This window comes from Sebastes umbrosus, chromosome 17 (genome assembly GCF_015220745.1).
Source record: "Sebastes umbrosus isolate fSebUmb1 chromosome 17, fSebUmb1.pri, whole genome shotgun sequence".
NCBI classification, from domain to species: domain Eukaryota; kingdom Metazoa; phylum Chordata; class Actinopteri; order Perciformes; family Sebastidae; genus Sebastes; species Sebastes umbrosus.
Window position 1 is genome coordinate 30,556,754 of NC_051285.1, and position 19,880 is coordinate 30,576,633.

Consider the following 19,880-nt stretch of genomic DNA (forward strand, 5'->3'; position numbering starts at 1 on the left):
AATATGGTGTGGCTAAAGTAATGGAGAGTGAGAGCTCTTGGTTTTTCTGAGGATCTGTGTTAAGAGGTGCTGTTCTCATTGGCTGGCCTTCGATGACGTCGCTGCTGCGGATTGGCTGAGGACGGCGGGGTTGGCCAATTTAACTTCCGGGTAAACAAACAGCTGATAGCAGGTCGATGGCTGTCAGCTGTTTTTGCCAAAATAGTAATAATAATAATACAATAAACTGATTAAAAGTGAAGCCGAAATAACTACACAATGATGCTGATTAGTAAAAAGTCTAAATTCATGCTTTGTCAGGTCTGTTACCATGACGACAAGCAAACAACTTTTAAATTGCTTGTTTTCTGAATGGAGTCTGGTATGTATATATTGTTACACACCACTTATGTGATGAATGCTTTTGATACACATGCTTTAAAGTCCCATATTTAAAAAAGTCAGATTTTCATGTCTTTTATAGTATAAAGCAGGTTTAAGTGCTTTATATAAATACTGTTAAAGTATCAAAACGCTCAATAAACGGAGAAATACACACAGCCCGTATTCAGAAATTGTGTGTTTGAAACAAGCCGTCAGGATTTTTGTCCATTTGTGATGTCACAAATATACAATATTTAGATCATCACACGGTTTTAAACGTAAACATTCTAAATGTGTCCCAGTTTATTTTCTGTTGCAGTGTATGTAAATAACATCAGCTGACAGGAAGTAAACATGGACCCAAGCTGTTGCCTAGCAACGCAATTCCTTTGAAATGAGCTAAAACGGAGCGTTTCAGACAGACAGTGAATACAGGTATATTCAGGCAGACAGGACGAGGAAAATAAAGTTGTTTTTTTAACATTACAGCATGTAAACTTGTTCTAGTAAAAACACAAAACACAAGTATGAACCTGACAATGAGCACGATATGGGACCTTTAATAAAAAACTTGAAATACTTTTAACCTTGCATACTGTATGTCATGCTAATACGTTTCACCTTGTATAGAATGTATAATATACTGAGTAGTAAATGTTATCATTTACTAGTGTATTCTCCTGTTTGTATTGATTCTTGTTTTGAGTTGTTTGGTGGATCGGATGATTGAACTCTCTATCAGTAACAAGGAACAATAAATACACTGTTTACCAATGGCAGAGAATTTTGGCAAATGTTTCTTGGGCGCTCCCCACATAATCAGCTGTGCTGCTCATCCCACAAATGCATGATCCTTACAAGTTGGACATCATTGTGAAGGTAAATAAACAGGCTTTCCAACCATGTAAAATACAATGATAATCAGCATTGTAACAACAACATTGTTAATTGTAATTGCTTCTTAACTGAATGACCAGAGAGTGTTTATTAAATAATTTCTCCAACAATATATATAAATATATATATATATTTTATATATATATATATATTTTATATATATATATATTTATATATATTTATATATATATGTATATATATATATATATTTATATTTATTTATATATATGCATCATGGTTAATTGGTCACAGATTTTGTAGGCAAAATGCTAAGATTTATATTTAGTAGTAGTAGTAAATAAATAAATAAATAATAAACAATCAGGTCCTTTTGATGAGTATTTTATTATTATTATTTCACAATATATATATAATGGCTAAGATGCTGCTTTTCTATTGCAACACTTTCATCACTTCTTGCATCTACTGGGCGGTTTACCTGAAGACATAATAAGTTGCACAATGAAGACATGTAGTGCTCCTCCCAGGGTCCAGAGTTAGGAAACAGCAATCACAATGTAGTTTTCCACTAACAATGTTGTTAACAAATGTTACACAAATAGATACATAAAGATATATATATATATATATATATATAAAGAAGTGATTTTACATTTATATGAAAAAGGAAACTTCTCTATCGATTGAAAAACAACAATCAGGTCCTTTGGATGCACCTGTAAATGTTACAGAATAAACTGACCCATGTCATAAAATGACAGAAAAACCTTTAAAATGATGAATATTGACCCAACTATAAACCTGATACAGCTGTTGTGACGTAGTTGGTGAGTATAGAGTTGTACGGTGACCTGTGGCATCTGCACATACTATACCTGTCAGAAGGACTTCATGACATGACGCAGCTCGTCTGTTTTCTTGCACAGAGCACATCACTGTCCTGTCAGTAGCAACAGTAGCCTGAGGGGTTAGAGGAGACATAAAGACTGTTGAATTCACGACAGACTGCCGGAAAAACCTGAATAAAATATCAGAATATGGCTCAGAATATAAGCTTAAGCAACAGATAGAGAAGTCATGGTACCTTGGCCAGCTGCTCCTGTTAATGCTGTATGTATGAGTATCACTTCCATATCACTTATTTTATTTAAAGGATAGTTTCTGTATTGACATGTCATGTGTCATCATGGGGGATTTTTCTTGTCTTGGCTGAGCAATCAAAGCCAATCTCCTCCTTGTCATCCATAAATGGAATACTTCTTCTTGAGTCACTGAGGTAGTTAGTTGCTCAACACGCCCACTCCTCCAACAACGCGTCTACTCCTCCTCAGCCTGTATATATATAACAGCTGACTCCAGCAACGCAAACACAAGTCACATTAAAGTGAGCAAGCATGAGGTCTTGCAGTCTGTGCATCGTACTGAGCCTACTGGCACTCACAGTTTACTGTGTGCCTACAACACCACCACCACCACCGGTCACTGTGCAGGATGAAGGCTTTGCAGAGGTGTGTATGTTTACATGCATGTGTTCTCACTACTTTGCTTTTAAGATGTGCATTTTGGGGACTTTTCTCACCTTCATTTTACAGAACTACCTGAAGAACTTCTTCAACCTGACAGAGGAGAGAGGTCCAGCCACCAGACGGGGGATCAGCCCGGTGAGCAGGAAGCTGAGTGAGATGCAGAGATTCTTCGGTCTCCAGATCACCGGGACGCTGGACGCCGACACCGTGGTGATGATGAAGAAGGCCCGCTGTGGCGTCCCGGACGGCAACATCGCCCGTTTCTCCACGTTTGGAAGTAACCTCAAGTGGGAGAAAAAGAGCCTTACCTACAGGTGAACTGATCTGGAGTGAGAAAGTAAAGTGTGAGAGAGTAATATCATAGTAAGTCTAACTAATAATTCTTCTTGACTATTTGTCTGACAGGATAGTGACCTACACACGTGACATGCCTGTGTCAGAGATAGATGACTCCATAGAGAAGGCGCTGCAGGTCTGGGCCAAGGTCACTCCTCTGAGATTCACAAAGATCAGCAGTGGCACCGCTGACATCATGATCTCCTTCGGCAGCCGATGTGAGTACAGAATGAGTTTCAGAGGTGGAAGAAGTACTCAGATCCTTTATTTAATAAAAGCAGAAAACTCTAAAAATACTCTATTACAAGTAAAAGTCCTGTATTCTCAGTGTTAATTATCAAAAGTACTCACTATGCAGAATGGCAGTGTTATATATATATTGTATTATATTATATTATATTATGTTATGTTATATTATATTGTATTGTATTATATTATATTATATTATATTATATTATATTATATTATGTTATGTTATATTATATTGTATTGTATTATATTATATTACATCATATTATATTATATTATATTGTATTATATTATATTATATTATGTTATGTTATATTATATTGTATTGTATTATATTATATTATATTATATTATATTATATTATATTATATTATATTGTATTATATTATATTATATCATATTATATTACATTGTATCATATTATATTACATTGTATCATATTACATTATATCATATTATGTTATATTATATCATATTATATTATATCATATCATATTATATTATATCATATTATATTATATTGTATCGTATTATATTATATTATATTATGTTATATTATATTGTATTGTATTATATTATATTATATTATGTTATATCATATATTATATTATGTTATATTATATTATGTTATATTGTATTATATTATATTGTATTATAGTATATTATATTATACTGTATATTAAAATAGTGCTGCATCATATTTTACATACTCTTCATGTACAGCATGTTGCATGGAAACTCTTGATCTCAAAAATAACTAGTAACTAAACACGTCAAATAAATGTAGTGAGGTATAAGTATGATATTTCCATCTGAAACATTGTGGACTAGAAGTATAAAGTAGCATGAAATTTAAATACTCCAGTAAAGTACACACACCTCAAGTAATGTACTTTAATATTTACCACTGATAACTTGAGCTTGTTGATCTGCTATGGTGTATATTTGGGTGGCATATCCCTTAATTACTGGCAATGCAGTGCAGTTACATGATGTACCGTATATCACTCAACATAACAAAGAGACAACAATCATTCCACTGGTGGCGTGCTGGTGCCTGCAGGAACCATCTTTACCATGTGTTAAGGGTTAAGAGGGTGTTGAAAAAGGCTGGTTGTGATATCCCACAAAGAAAACTTAGCTATAGAGAAGACATTTGTGTTGTGGGGTAAAATAGCAACGATGCATTTGGAACAGCCAGTTCTGAGTTTACAAAAATACAAGAAGTGTAGAGCAGGAGTCAGCAACCTGCGTCTCTTCAGCTCCTCTCCAGCGGCTCCCTGTGGATTTATAAACATGGAAATGAATAACTGTTTTCTTGTTTACATTTTAATTTTTATTTATCGTTGTTGTAGGTCTATGGTACGACGGTACGACGGAGTATTAGGGCCACATTGAGGAGAAAAAATAAATCTGAGATTTAGAGAATAAAGTCATAATATTACGAGAATAAAAGTTGTATTTTTTTCTCTTAATATTACGACTTTTTTCTAATAAAATTATGACTTTATTTGCGTAATATTAAAACTTTTTTCCCGTAAAGTTATGACTTTATTCTCATAATATCACAACTTTTTTCTCGTAATATTCTGACTTTATTGTGTAAATCTCAGATGTGTTTTCCCTCAATGTGGTCCTAATACTCCGTAGTACATTGTCTCTTTGGCCCTCACTGCATTAGACTTACATACTATATACTTAGACTATAAACTGTGTTACCTTCATCACAATGATCACATGTTTTGCGGCTCCAGACAGATTTTCTTTTTTGCCTAAAATGGCTCTTTTGATAGTAAAGGTTGCTGACCCCTGGTTTAGAGAAAACAACATTAGACCGTGGTAGAAATGCAGACAACAGTGGACTGAAGGAACCTTTTAGTTCCAGGGACTAAAAGTGGAAACCCAGCATTAAGAACGTACATTTAAAGCTGCAGTGGGTAGAATTGGAGCAACGTTTTGCCCAATGATGGCAAAATAATACTGCCTGCTGCTGGTTCTGACGTGAGGTTTCTTGTTAACAGCACATGGTGATTATTACCCCTTTGACGGCCCTGATGGCACTCTTGCCCACGCCTTCGCCCCGGCCCCCGGCATCGGAGGAGATGCTCATTTTGATGATGATGAGACCTTCACTTTCCGCTCAAACAGAGGTGAGTTTGTTATTGACGCTCAGCATGTCTGTTTTTACTTGTCAGCGTGAAAGGATATAATTATGGAGAGAGGAGCTGTAACTAACCTGTAGTTCTGTGTATTCTCTGCTGCAGGCTACGTCCTCTTCATGGTGGCTGCCCATGAGTTCGGCCACTCCCTGGGCTTGTCTCACTCTGATGATCCCGGTGCTCTCATGTACCCCGTCTACTCGTACAGAAACCCCGACACCTTCGTTCTGCCGCGGGACGATGTCAACGGCATCCAGTCTCTCTATGGTTAGTACTAACGATGCCTGTTTGCACACAGTAGCACTTAAACCAAAATCTCAGACATCCTCTTGCGCAATATTTCATGATGCTACTCAACTGTTATTGTTGCAATATGATGCAGCGCTTTCTAAATACTTGGTGACTCATTTTGTTTATCCTCCAGGTGCAAACCCTGATAAGGATCCCTCTGTAACCAGACCTCAGCCCCCCCACCACCCCCGACTCCTGTGATTCAACCATGGTTCTGGATGCTGTCACCACCCTGCGAGGAGAGATGCTCTTCTTCAAAGACAGGTATATCAGACACGCTGCACAGCAGAACGCTAAAACATCTGGATCCAAACCTATCGGGATTTTGTTCTCACATTAGGGATGCACCGATACCAGTATCGGGTATCGGGTTCAATACTGTGCTCATGTACTCGTACTCGGAAAAACGGCTCCGATACAACGGCACCGATACCGCTTTACGGTGGTACACCCGACCCCACTGGGCCGGGATCCCGCCTCAGCCGCCCGCACCGGCCCTCACTTTCATTGTGCCCACAGGGTTTTGCTTGCACCCTCTGACTCGCGCGTGCGTTAGACTCCTTGGGTCGGGTGGGTTGCCGACATCGCCGCAGACCCATGGCGCCTTTTACGTGGGCCGAGCCCCGATCTGGCGGCACGACGCGCTTGAGGCGCACTGAAAACAGTCCGCCCCGGTCGACAGTCGCACCGGGAGCAGGGGGCCCCGTCCCTCCCCGGTGGGGACAGAGGGCGCAGCGAGCCCTTTGTCTGCGAGCCACCTTCCCCCCCGAGCCTTTCCAAACCGACCTAGAGCGTGTGTCGCTCACACCCTCCAGCTGGCTGTTAACGAGGGTCTTTTGGCACAGAGAAGTACTCATATCGGTACTCGGTATCGGCGAGTATCCAAATGTAAGTACTTGTACTCGGTGCATCCCTAGTTCTCACCATAAGTGGCTTCATGTGCATAATGTTCTTGTGTGTTTTCAGCTTCTTCTGGCGGAGTTACCCTCAGAGCAACACACCTCAGCAAAGTCTCATCACAAACTTCTGGCCCAACGCCCCCACCAGCATCAACGCCGCTTATGAAAGCCGACACTCAGATAAAGTCTTTCTCTTTAAAGGTACGTGTTCTTCTGATCTACCCGAGGCTCCGATCTGAAAGCATTTTCAAAGTTTACCTCAATCATCTTTTCCTGCCTGCAGGTCGTAAAGTGTGGGCTTTCAGGGGCTACGACCTCGTGCGTGGCTATCCTAAAAAACTCACCAGCGTTGGTCTGCCTAGACGCGTGAAGAAGATCGACGCGGCCCTCTATGACGTGCAATCTGGCAAGACTCTGTTCTTTGAAGGCGACATTTACTACAGGTGTGTTGAGAGTATATACACTGGTATTCAGTATTTTTAACCTTTATTGAATGTATCTAACTGCTGTCTGTGTTTCCTCAGTTACGATGAGGCCAGAAAGACGATGGACCAGGGTTTCCCCAAGCGAGTGGATCAGACCTTCTTCGGCCTGAGCGGCAGGGTGACTGCAGCTTTCCAGTACAGAGGTGAGCAGCAGTCAAAGCTGACCTAAAGTTTTCCAAGTCAAAACAACTGAAATGAGATATTCAGACCCGTCTTTAATGTTTTCAGCCTAAAAAGAAAAGGGACATTTTTGGGGGAAGTGTGCTTAAAAGCTTTTCTTGCTGAGAGTTACATGAGAAGACCGATACCACTTTATTTAATGGACAAACATGAGAGTGGGTGGCATCAATCTTCTCGTCTAATTCTGGACAACAAAGAGATTCAAATATTCACAAAAATGAAAAAACTATTCCTTTTAACCAGCACAGAAACTAACCTTGAGTCTGTGTTCTGCAGGTTTTACGTACATCTACAGCGGACCCTACATGTTTGAGTACAACCTGAGGACCGGGAGGTTGTACCGCGTGCTGAGGAACAGCTACTTCCTGCGCTGCACTAACTTCTAGAGCAGTTTAAATAGTGTAAAGTTGTTTATGTAGCCACTCTGAATGAGAATGAATGTACACTAACAGTGTTAAAATAGGTCATTTTAAATATTTATATTATTCAAAATATTACACATTTAATTGTATGAAATTAATTTAGAGCTGTAGTATATAAATGAAATGTGATGTTATTTTTATATATTGTCTTGAAGATGTTCCTTCAAGACAGCAAGTCCACTTGCATTTGACCACTTACTACTGGTGCTGCTGTTCTTTATATCTGTAGTGTAATGATGCGACAGATGACCTGGAAAGCTTTGGATGTGTGTGTGTAATCAATGCATTTTAATAATTCATTTTATTGATATGTAATTGGACAATAAAACCATGGATTACCAAAGGTCTTATAAAGGTCTTGCAAATTAATACAATTAATACAACATAAATACAAAAATCAACCTTTTGTAAAAGCCCCTTTCGTTTTGTGATGGTATACCACCACTTATGCTGTTATTCCACGAGGCCAGAGGTCAGCAACCTGCGTCTCTTCAGCTCCTCTCCAGCGGCTCCCTGTGGATTTATAAACATGGAAATGAATAACTGTTTTTTGTTTACATTTTTATTTTTATTTATCATTGTTGTAGGTCTATGGTACGACGGTACGACGGAGTATTAGGGCCACATTGAGGAAAAATAAATTAATCTGAGATTTAGAGAATAAAGTCATAATTTCGTAGTATCCGGTTGGAGTACTGGAGGTTGTGTGTTTGATCCTTATATGACACAATGGGTTTTGTGGTCTTACTTCAAATAAAGAAGTCAAATACAAAAAGAAACACTACATCAACATATCTGGTGAGATAGCGGCAGCGGGAGAGGGATAGAGTGAGTCTGCCGACGAATCAGCTTCCAGGATTTCCATTTTCTCTCGACAAATCATGTGGCGGCTTTCCATTTTCAATGCCGACGTACGCCGTCGTCGCAGAAACGCCTATTCAGTTAAAGACAGGTAAATGTCATTATTAACATTATATTCAGTTAAAGACAGGTAAATATCATTATTAACATTATATTCAGTTAAAGACAGGTAAATATCATTATTAACATTATATTCAGTTAAAGACAGGTAAATGTCATTATTAACATTATATTCAGTTAAAGACAGGTAAATGTCATTATTAACATTATATTCAGTTAAAGACAGGTAAATGTCATTATTAACATTATATTCAGTTAAAGACAGGTAAATGTCATTATTAACATTATATTCAGTTAAAGACAGGTAAATGTCATTACTAACATTATATTCAGTTAAAGACAGGTAAATGTCATTATTAACATTATATTCAGTTACAGACAGGTAAATATCATTACTAACATTATATTCAGTTAAAGACAGGTAAATATCATTATTAACATTATATTCAGTTAAAGACAGGTAAATGTCATTATTAACATTATATTCAGGTAAAGACAGGTAAATGTCATTATTAACATTATATTCAGTTAAAGACAGGTAAATGTCATTATTAACATTATATTCAGTTAAAGACAGGTAAATGTCATTATTAACATTATATTCAGTTAAAGACAGGTAAATGTCATTATTAACATTATATTCAGTTAAAGACAGGTAAATGTCATTATTAACATTATATTCAGTTAAAGACAGGTAAATGTCATTATTAACATTATATTCAGTTAAAGACAGGTAAATGTCATTATTAACATTATATTCAGTTAAAGACAGGTAAATATCATTATTAACATTATATTCAGTTAAAGACAGGTAAATGTCATTATTAACATTATATTCAGTTAAAGACAGGTAAATGTCATTATTAACATTATATTCAGTTAAAGACAGGTAAATGTCATTATTAACATTATATTCAGTTAAAGACAGGTAAATATCATTATTAACATTATATTCAGTTAAAGACAGGTAAATGTCATTATTAACATTATATTCAGTTAAAGACAGGTAAATATCATTATTAACATTATATTCAGTTAAAGACAGGTAAATGTCATTATTAACATTATGTTCAGTTAAAGACAGGTAAATGTCATTATTAACATTATATTCAGTTAAAGACAGGTAAATGTCATTATTAACATTATATTCAGTTAAAGACAGGTAAATGTCATTATTAACATTATATTCAGTTACAGACAGGTAAATGTCATTATTAACATTATATTCAGTTAAAGACAGGTAAATGTCATTATTAACATTATATTCAGTTAAAGACAGGTAAATGTCATTATTAACATTACGTAACAGTGATATTGGATTCTCTTAGACAATACGGATTAAACGTGTTTTAGCTTTCTGGTGTTTTTTAATGTGGGCTGATTAAGATTCGCTGTGAAATCCATGAATGGGTTTGTAATGTTACTCTGTCTAAGCTAACCTGGCTTTAATTATCTTAAACCTGGTGAATTAGTTACCAATCACTTTATAATCTGTTCAGAGCTCTAATCATTATGCTGAGGCTACGTTACAGTTACAGTTACAGTTACATAGAGGTAACGTTACTCCTACTGTATGAGCTCCTCAGCGTTGTTAAACTAACACTACCACAGTCACTTCTTTTAGCTCAGACAGGTAACTGTAAGATAACTGTGGTGTTATATTAATGATTATATGATCATAAACGTTATGTTATTACTAAAGCTATATATACATATACAGTATGACTGCTACTGTTTAGCTTCTTAGCGTTGTGAAACAAAGTTTACTATCACAGTCACTGTTTTTAGCTCAGGCAGGTAACTGTCAGATAACTGCTGTGTTATATTAATGTTCATGATTCATGATTATATGATCATAAACGTTATATTAAACGTTCATACTTAAGTTATATAAACATGACTGTAGTTTGCAAGGTTTTTCAAGGTAAAAGAAACATAATTATCATATGTGTGAAATTGTTTCTACATATAAGTTTTATTTCAATGTCTGTTTAGACTTCTCCAGGCTGTCAGTCATCCTGCATCCTCTGCCCCAGAAGCTCAGCCTGCAGTCCAGTCTGAATCCTCACCTGGTGTCTCAGGTGGCAGAAATACAGTTGGTAAGTAATGTTTACATAAACCTCACAATAAAGCAATAGTAACAGTTGGGTCGAATCTATTTAACATACAACAGACAGCATACGGACATTAAGACATTATATGTTACATGTAGTGTAATTTCACAGCAGTTTATCCTGTTTATTTGCTTACTGATGACAAATTGTATGTTTAGGGGACGGGCATGGTATGCCAGGTATGGATCGGGTTGACAGCCTTGCAGAGCACCTGGTAGAACTGAGGACATAGACCTCCATGACTCTCAGCAACCAGCAGGTTAGTAATATCTGTAATTTGGAATACCATGCTTAGTCCAAAAAGAATAAGACAATGTTGTTGTTTTCATTTCATTAATTACTCACATAAGCCTGTTGTGTGAATAAATATTCAGTCTCTGTTGTTCTTTTCATGTTTCTTTATAAGGGAAGCACAATTGTGGCCCTGTAGCAAAACCTGCTGGACGTTGACAGAGGGCCCAGCAATCTACAGTGGGCTGGTCACTGCCGGAGGCCCCGCTGGAGTCTGAGCTGAAGGAGTTTCTGGTGAATCTGTGTGCTGGAAATCATTCTGTCTGATGTTGCAGGGAATCAGACCCAATGACAAACATTAAGAATAGTATTATCTTCTTCAAATTATTTCTTCTTCTTGTTTCACGTGTTCCAGGCCCAAAGACAATAAAGTTAAAGCTTTAATATCATTACTGTCTCAATTCATGTGTATTCCTATGGTTATTTTTTTAATTAATTACACACAGCAAGTCCATCCCAATATTGCTCAACTATTCTCCAGTACATTATGATTTATTCTACTAACATTTTCACCTATCTTGCCTAACAGTTCATTAATCAGTCATAAGGAGGATGTATGCAATAATAATAATGCAAAACATCATCATGGATGATGATAATGTTTTGTATATTTCTTATCTGTAGTAATCTACCAGTTATATGACTGTATAAGGAAACCTGAACGATTTTCAATATTAATGTATTAGTTGCAGTGCACAAGTCTTGCATTCAAATTATATCTTGAGTCAATTCAAGTTTACACGAGCAACACAAACTGTTTTTTACTGCATATTAGAAACTTCGACCCTGCCGGAGACGAGATTCCAACTGCCTCTCAAGTGGACATGTATTGTTCCCCCCGAAAAGCACAAAAAATTATGTTTTTATTCTTTAACAAAAATACTATGGTGTATAAAGACTTCAAAACACCATGTGGGTGAAAATAAGAGCTACAGAGTTGTGTTTTCTTCTCTCTTTCTCTCTTTTTCTTTCTTTTCCTCTCTTTTCCTCCTCTTTTCCTCTCCCCCCTTTCTCCCCCTTTTTCCACCTTCTTCCCCCGCCCATCCAGACTATCGTTCCCCAGCTTTAGCGGAGTGTGGTAGATAACTGGACGGAATACCTAGTTGGAATACCGGAGGTTGTAGGTTCCATCCTTATTTGACACGATGAATTTTGAGGTCTTACTTCAAATAAACAAGTCAAATACAATAGCAAACACCACATCAGTGTATCTGCTCAGATAGCTCAGTGTGGTAGATAACTGGTCGTAGTATCCGGTTGGAATACTGGAGGTTGTGGGTTTGATCCTTATATGACACAATGAGTTTTGAGGTCTTACTTCAAATAAAGAAGTCAAATACAATAAAGAAACAATACATCAACATATCTGGTGAGATAGCTCAGTGTGGTAGATAACTGGATCGTAAGTACCTACGGTTGGAATACTGGAGGTTGTGGGTTACGATCCTTATTTGACACGATGAGTTTTGAGGTCTTACTTCAAATAACGAAGTCAAATACAATAGCAAACACCGCATCAGTGTATCTGCTCAGATAGCTCAGTGTGGTAGATAACTGGCTCGTAGTATCCGGTTGGAATACTGGAGGTTGTGGGTTCGATCCTTATATGACACATGAGTTTTGAGGCTCTTACTTCAAATAAAGAAGTCAAATACAAATAACAATACACTCAACATGTATCTGGTGAGATAGCTCAGTGTGGTAGATAACTGGACGGAATACCTAGTTGGAATACTGGAGGTTGTAGGTTCCATCCTTATTTGACACGATGAGTTTTGAGGTCTTACTTCAAATAAACAAGTCACATACAATAGCAAACACCGCATCAGTGTATCTGCTCAGATAGCTCAGTGTGGTAGATAACTGCTCGTAGTATCCGGTTGGAATACTGGAGGTTGTGGGTTCCATCCTTATGTGACACAGTCTGTTTTCAGGTCTAACTTCTAATGACGAAGTCAAATATACGAAGAGAACAGTCCTCACTGCGTGTGGCATTGGTGGCTGGGTTGCTGAGTTCTGGTTCGGGCTGCGGTAGATCGGGGTTCAATCCCTACCCACATCAGTGTCCGGTGCCCGACAGTGGAGTGAGACGAGCGTCTCCTCCCAGGGTTTACCAGAGATACAACTGGGGGGTTATGCATCAGTATATATGTTAAATATATACTTTTATGCGACGCATAAAAGTATACATATTAAATAATATTATATGCGTCGCATGTAATATTATATGCGTCGCATAAAAGTATATATATTAAATAACATTATATGCGTCGCATACAATGTTATATGCATCGCATAAAAGTATATATTTAACATATATACTGATGCATAACCCCCCAGTTGTATCTCTGGTAAACCCTGGGAGGAGACGCTCGTCTCACTCCACTGTCGGGCACCGGACACTGATGTGGGTAGGGATTGAACCCCGATCTACCGCAGCCCGAACCAGAACTCAGCAACCCAGCCACCAATGCCACACGCAGTGAGGACTGTTCTCTTCGTATATTTGACTTCGTCATTAGAAGTTAGACCTGAAAACAGACTGTGTCACATAAGGATGGAACCCACAACCTCCAGTATTCCAACCGGATACTACGAGCAGTTATCTACCACACTGAGCTATCTGAGCAGATACACTGATGCGGTGTTTGCTATTGTATTTGACTTGTTTATTTGAAGTAAGACCTCAAAACTCATCGTGTCATATAAGGATGGAACCTACAACCTCCAGTATTCCAACTAGGTATTCCGTCCAGTTATCTACCACACTGAGCTATCTCACCAGATATGTTGATGTATTGTTTCTTTTTGTATTTGACTTGTTTATTTGAAGTAAGAGCTCAAAACTCATTGTGTCATATAAGGATCAAACACACAACCTCCAGTACTCCAACCGGATACTACGACCAGTTATCTACCACACTGAGCTATCTGAGCAGATACACAGTTGCAGTGTTTGTTATTGTATTTGACTTGTTTATTTGAAGTAAGACCTCAAAACTCATCGTGTCATATAAGGATGGAACCTACAACCTCCAGTATTCCAAGTAGGTATTCTGTCCAGTTATCTACCACACTGAGCTATCTCACCAGATATGTTGATGTATTGTTTCGTTTTGTATTTGACTTGTTTATTTGAAGTAAGACCTCAAAACTCATTGTGTCATATAAGGATCAAACTCACAACCGCCAATATTCCTACCAGATATCTACCAACCTGAGCTATTTCAAAAGTCATAACATAGCATGTAAAAAAAGTTGTGTTCGAAAAATGCTATTTAAAAAAAAATTCATGAAAAAAAGGCATACTATTGTAGGACAAAAAATGTCATGAAAAAAGTAATATGTCAAAAATATTTTGAAAAAAAAAGTCATTCTGTAGCATGTTGAAAATTTGTACAAAGAAAGTCGCAGTATAGTATGTCGAAAAATGTTCTTAAAAAAAGTCATATAGTATGCTGAATTTTTTTTGTGGGGAAAAAAGTAATAGTATAGTACGTTGATAAATTCTTATCTACCACACTGAGCTATCTGCCAGGATACACTGGTGCAATGTTTCTTTTTGTATTTGACTTCTGCATTTGATTTGGCCCTCAAAAATCACTGTGTCACATAAGGATCAAACCCTAACCCTAACCTTAACCCACAAACTAGAGACCTAGAGCATTGAGAGGATGGATGGCTTTCCTAGCTAGATTGACAAGGAGAATTCTTGGAGAAATGTCCAAATGTCAAAAGGTTTTGATACCAAATCACAGCATGTCTTTTTCTACTGTGTTCCTCAAGGTCTTGGTGTCTTAATGTGGTCTTTTGGAGGGATTGTTGATAATCTTTTATGAATTCTCCCAATGTAAAAGGAGGTTAAATTCAGCACCAAATCTGTGTAACAAATGGTATCAACCCAAAAAATGATGCAACAACTTATGAGACATAATGTACACCCCTTCTATGTGGCATCTACTGTTGACTTTTATGATCTACTCCTGAACATCCCCTTTCCCCCAACCCTACCCCCCTACACAAGGGGCTGGAATGGTAAGAGGTTAAATTGTAGATGTGGGTTGAGCCCCTGCAATGGACTGGCTTCCTGTCCAGAGGGGTGTATGGCTAAGCTGCTTCATGCCTAAAAAAAAGCAGTAGATAATCTCCTTAGCAATGAGCCACATCAGCTCAAACAGGGCTTACTTTTAAGACTATAAACAGACTGACTACCCGTCAGATGAGTGTATTTTGTTTAGTTTTGATGCTCTTTCATCTAATGAAAACATGTCACTGAATTGAGGTGGAGTGATTAGGATGCTTACATATCCACCAATTAGGCCTCAGGGTAATACAAACTGCATGATGAATGTAAAAAAATGTCTCAGAGCAAATAATTAATAGTACAAACAGTGCTGTTACATAAAAAAAGCATGAAATAGTTTATTTGAATGAAAGCCAAGGAAGCTGGTTTAACATCTCTGCACGTGCTCATCATGTGAACCCGGCCAATTGTAGAAAATGTAAATGAAAATAGTGTAAATGGCCATGGAGCTCGGTAGGTGAGAAATTGCAAGTGAAATCCAAACCAGCCTCAGGAAAGAAGAGCACTTTTAAATGTGTTACACAAGCAAAGCTTAAAGGCCTTACTCTCCAATTTCAGTTCTCCTAATGTTGTGTAATATTTGAAATGCCTCATTACTTGCATTTTGCAAGAAAGGGAGAAGCCTCTCTCTACTCTATAATGAGCCCTGACGCTTATTAGACCAGCGTGCATTGAATTGAAAGAGCCAATAGTTTTTTTTTTCTTTTCTTGTTCTCTTTATGGCAGAGAAAGGATTGAGCCCTAATCAGAAAAACACAGAGTCACATCATTATACTTGCCGAAACTAAAGAGGATAATCCTGTAGTCCGTTTAGGATATTTTCTAATGTAATTGAATTACTACATATCACGGGGCACTGGCATTCTGCTCATATCTTGTGGAAGTTGTGAAATAGATGTCCTAAAATGGACATACGAATCAAAGGGGTTCCCCACTGGAGCAAATGTGTGTCGTCCATGCAGAGGATCCCCATGGCCCGGACCCCCGTTGGCAATGCGTTGCAGCACTGTTGATAAGGCTAAACAGATTAACACAGTCTCCATTCACTACCTCCTTTATCTTAACGTGCAGTAGAAGCCATATGCAGTATTAGTTTTATCAAAAAGTGTCCCATTTGGAATAATGACTGTCAAATATGTAGAAGAATAAAACATAAGAATTTGTATATTTTAAGAAAACAACAATTTTTTTCTTCCACAATTATAAGAAGTTCCTCTCAAGCAAGCAGCCTTGTTTCTGTGAGCGCTCTAACCAGCTGTATCAACAGTTCATCCTGTGAATACTGATTAGGATTCCACGCATTAGCACACTAAAAGGGCATTAAACTGTCCAACCATTCAACTGTACGTGGCATGCATGCTACTGTATATTGCAAGGCCTCTTTCTTTGCACTCAAACTCTACATGAACAAGGCCAAGGTGCTGACAGTTTGAATGTTTAAATCTGAATGGATGACAAATCAATGTTTCTCCTACTCAAAGAGTAGTGTGTATGTGTGTGTGTATGTGTGGTTTAGCAGTCTTTCTTCTTAGCTTTAATGGTTTGCACATAACGCAACTGGGTTGGAAATAGACCCCACTTGATCTTAATGGTAAAGTTGTGTTTTGTGTAATGAAACTGTATGACCATGCATCACATTCATGATGAGAGTATGTCCATATCAATGGCACAGTCATGGTGATATCTATCCAGCATACATTACATTTCAGGAATTGAGGATCTGGATCTTCAGGACTAAATGAAAGTAATTAAAGGTTCATCAAGACTGACTTTGTATTGAAAAACATCTCATTGTTGGTTAGCACTTTGTACAGAACTCATATGCCTAAATGGAATTGACAGGAACTCAAGGTGACAATAGTTCAATGTGTTTTCATACAACAGGTCGTATGATATCTTCCAGAAAGTTTTCCTACAAATGTCTAGTCTCAATTTCCGCACCAGCCTTTTAAAAATAAACTTCCGTCTTGACAGGAAAAAAAAGTTTATTAGGTTCAGGCAAACAAACTAGTCAGTTAGGTTTATGGAAAGAAAACAAGTTAGTTAGGTTTAGGAAAGATCGTAGTTAGGTTACGCCACACCGGAAGTGGCATAACTTAAGTACAGAAGTTACATGTTAAAAACGACTTAGTCACGTAAACCCTCTGAGACCCACAATAGACCCGTTTTAGGGGGGTACAGGGGGTGTTTAGGGGGAGATAGCAGGTCAACAGTAGATGTCACATAGAAGTGGTGTACATCATCTGAAAGCTGGGAACCTGAAGATTAATTTGAGATGCAGCTCAGCCCTGTGTGTCAAGTTGTTCTAGTCATGAATATAAATAAACATGAATTAATTCATTAAAATGAATGGTAAAAGTGTGTAAGGGTTTAGAACATTATGATCACATAATATGATGGTCATCCTCATGCTCTATTATGTCTCATAGGTTGTTGCAGCAATTTTGGGGTTGATACCATTTGTTCCACAGATTTGGAGCTAAATTGAACCATTTTTTAACAGTCAAGAATTGCTAAAAATGATCAATCATCCCTCCAAAATACCACATTAAGACACCAAGACCTTGAGGAACACCATAGAAAAAGCCATGCTCTGATTTGGGATGAAAAACTTTTGACATTTTGAGATTTCTGCAGGAATGTCATTTTTGGGCGATTGGATGGCGAGTTGTTCTGTTCTGGGAACTGCTCAGAAACCAAATTTGAAGAAATGGTCTCACTACAATGAAATGTCTCCTATGGGGACTAACATCATCACTCATGAATACAGTTGGGCTCTTTGGATCCACAAAACTCTCAGCTTTACAGTGATACCCAATTTCTATAATTCCAAGAATGATTACCCCAGTATGCAGAAATATTCAAACATGATTTTTAGAATAGGCGAAAATAAGACATTTCTACTGCATGAAAACTGCATGTTCTTTGCCCAAAACTGCATGTGATTATCATAAAATGGGCATGTCTGTAAAGGGGAGACTTGTGGGTACCCATAGAACCCATATCTGGAGGTCAGAGGTGAAGGGACCCCTTTGAAAATGACCATGCCAGTTTTTCTTCACTAAAATTTAGCCCAACTTTGGAGCCCAACTTTGGAGCGTACTTTAGCCTCCTTCCCGACATGTTAGGATGACATGGTTAGTACTGATGGATAGCTTTGCAAGGCTACTATCCCAAGTATTTAAGCCTTGCAGCGTGTGGAACATGCAAAGAGTTGACATTTCACATTTCTTGTGAAAGCAGTTGACTCTGCTGGGCCTGATGACACACTTTTCCCTACAGTTATAAAGCATCAAAAGATTGTGAGCCCAACAAAGTCTACCTTTAACCAAAGGGATTCTTCACTGTAAGCCGCTGGAATTCAGACCAGTCCTTTCTTCCTTCAAAGAGATTTCATGTAACTATCATGTGTGAAACATGAGCACATGGAACATACTGGACATTGGCATAGAGGTGCAGCTACAGTCAATTTTAATATACAGTCTGTGCGTTTGGCCGAGCAGTGTGTGGTTTTCTGTCAGGTGAAAGTACCTCCAGTTACTCAGAGCTACCAGAGCTTCATGATGATCAACACAAGTCCAGTTAGCTCTGAGGAAACGCAAAAGACATCCTCCAAAGTGCACAAACATTATGAATATTTACTCCTGTAGCCTTAATTCTAGAAGTGCAAATGGCTAACTCTTGAAACTGAAGACACTTGGTTGTTTTTAACCATTTTGGATGTTTGTTTTTTTCTGAGGCAGCTAGAAACACAAAGTACTGAAACATTTTGAACTCAACATTTGAAACAGCTCAAGAACATCTGTGACAAAATACAACTGACATATTTTTGTAATAAAGACGTTGAACACTTATAAGAATATTATATTTAAGAATAATTTTATAGTGTGTATATTTGAAGAACAAAACTACTAATCTACACTGATCTATAAAGTTAATCACATCTGGACTTACAGAGCTTTTCTGCAGTTCCTCACAGCTGGAATCAGTCTCAGTCGTCCCTCTCCTGTTGTGTTGTACTTCTTCAGGTCCAACTCATCCAGAACCTCCTCTGACATCTGCAGCATGTAGGCCAGAGCTGAGCAGTGGATCTCAGAGAGGTTCTTCTCTGATCTGTTCTCTGACTTCAGGAACTCTTGGATCTCCTGATGTACCGAGTGGTCGTTCATCTCCGTCAGACAGTGGAAGATGTTGATGCTTCTGTCAGGAGAAGTTTTATCTCTGTTCATCTCCTTCAGGTTGTTGATGATTCTCTGGATGGTTTCTGGACTGTTGTCTGTCTGACCCAGCAGACCTCCTAAGAGCTTCTGGTTGTTGATGATTCTGATCTGAAGTCAGCCTGAGAGGATAAACAGGAAAGGAAGAGTCACAGGTGAGACTGAGAAAACAGGAAGTAACACACACACACACACACACACACACACACACACACACACACACACACACAGTATACAGTATAATAAAGCAGCCAGCGCTCCACCTGGTCACTTCTCTTTACCTCTCTGCTGAGAAGGAGACTTCAGAAGGAGTTAGGAAAAGACAACAGAGGTGTTAGGAGAATCAGACTGCTCTTTCACTGTAAACTCCGTCATTATGATGCGACGGAGGTGGATGTTAGTGACGTCAGTCTGCTGTGGTGGAACTACAATGTTGTGAAGATGGACTACAAAAGGCGCAGCTTCTCCCCGTGCGTTATTAAACA

General features: G+C 38.0%; 1 protein-coding gene and 2 long non-coding RNA genes across 3 annotated transcripts; 2 read left to right on the forward strand and 1 right to left on the reverse strand.

The window, feature by feature from the left end:
- The first annotated feature begins 2,588 nt into the window (after nucleotides 1–2,588).
- LOC119476137 (collagenase 3-like) lies at nucleotides 2,589–8,111 on the forward strand. The gene is given in 11 exon segments (XM_037749384.1): nucleotides 2,589–2,729; nucleotides 2,814–3,061; nucleotides 3,153–3,301; nucleotides 5,354–5,482; nucleotides 5,597–5,758; nucleotides 5,916–5,953; nucleotides 5,955–6,046; nucleotides 6,749–6,882; nucleotides 6,965–7,124; nucleotides 7,206–7,309; nucleotides 7,623–8,111. Coding segments are annotated over 11 exon segments (1,440 nt in total). The 5' UTR covers nucleotides 2,589–2,615; the 3' UTR covers nucleotides 7,733–8,111.
- On the reverse strand, nucleotides 8,034–19,171 carry LOC119476172. The gene is made up of 2 exons (XR_005203959.1): nucleotides 19,133–19,171; nucleotides 8,034–8,702 (listed from the first exon to the last, which is right to left on the reverse strand). It is a non-coding gene; the product is annotated as an uncharacterized LOC119476172 (long non-coding RNA).
- LOC119476163 lies at nucleotides 10,007–11,418 on the forward strand. The gene is made up of 3 exons (XR_005203950.1): nucleotides 10,007–10,788; nucleotides 10,962–11,062; nucleotides 11,210–11,418. It is a non-coding gene; the product is annotated as an uncharacterized LOC119476163 (long non-coding RNA).
- Nucleotides 19,172–19,880: the final 709 nt, after the last annotated feature.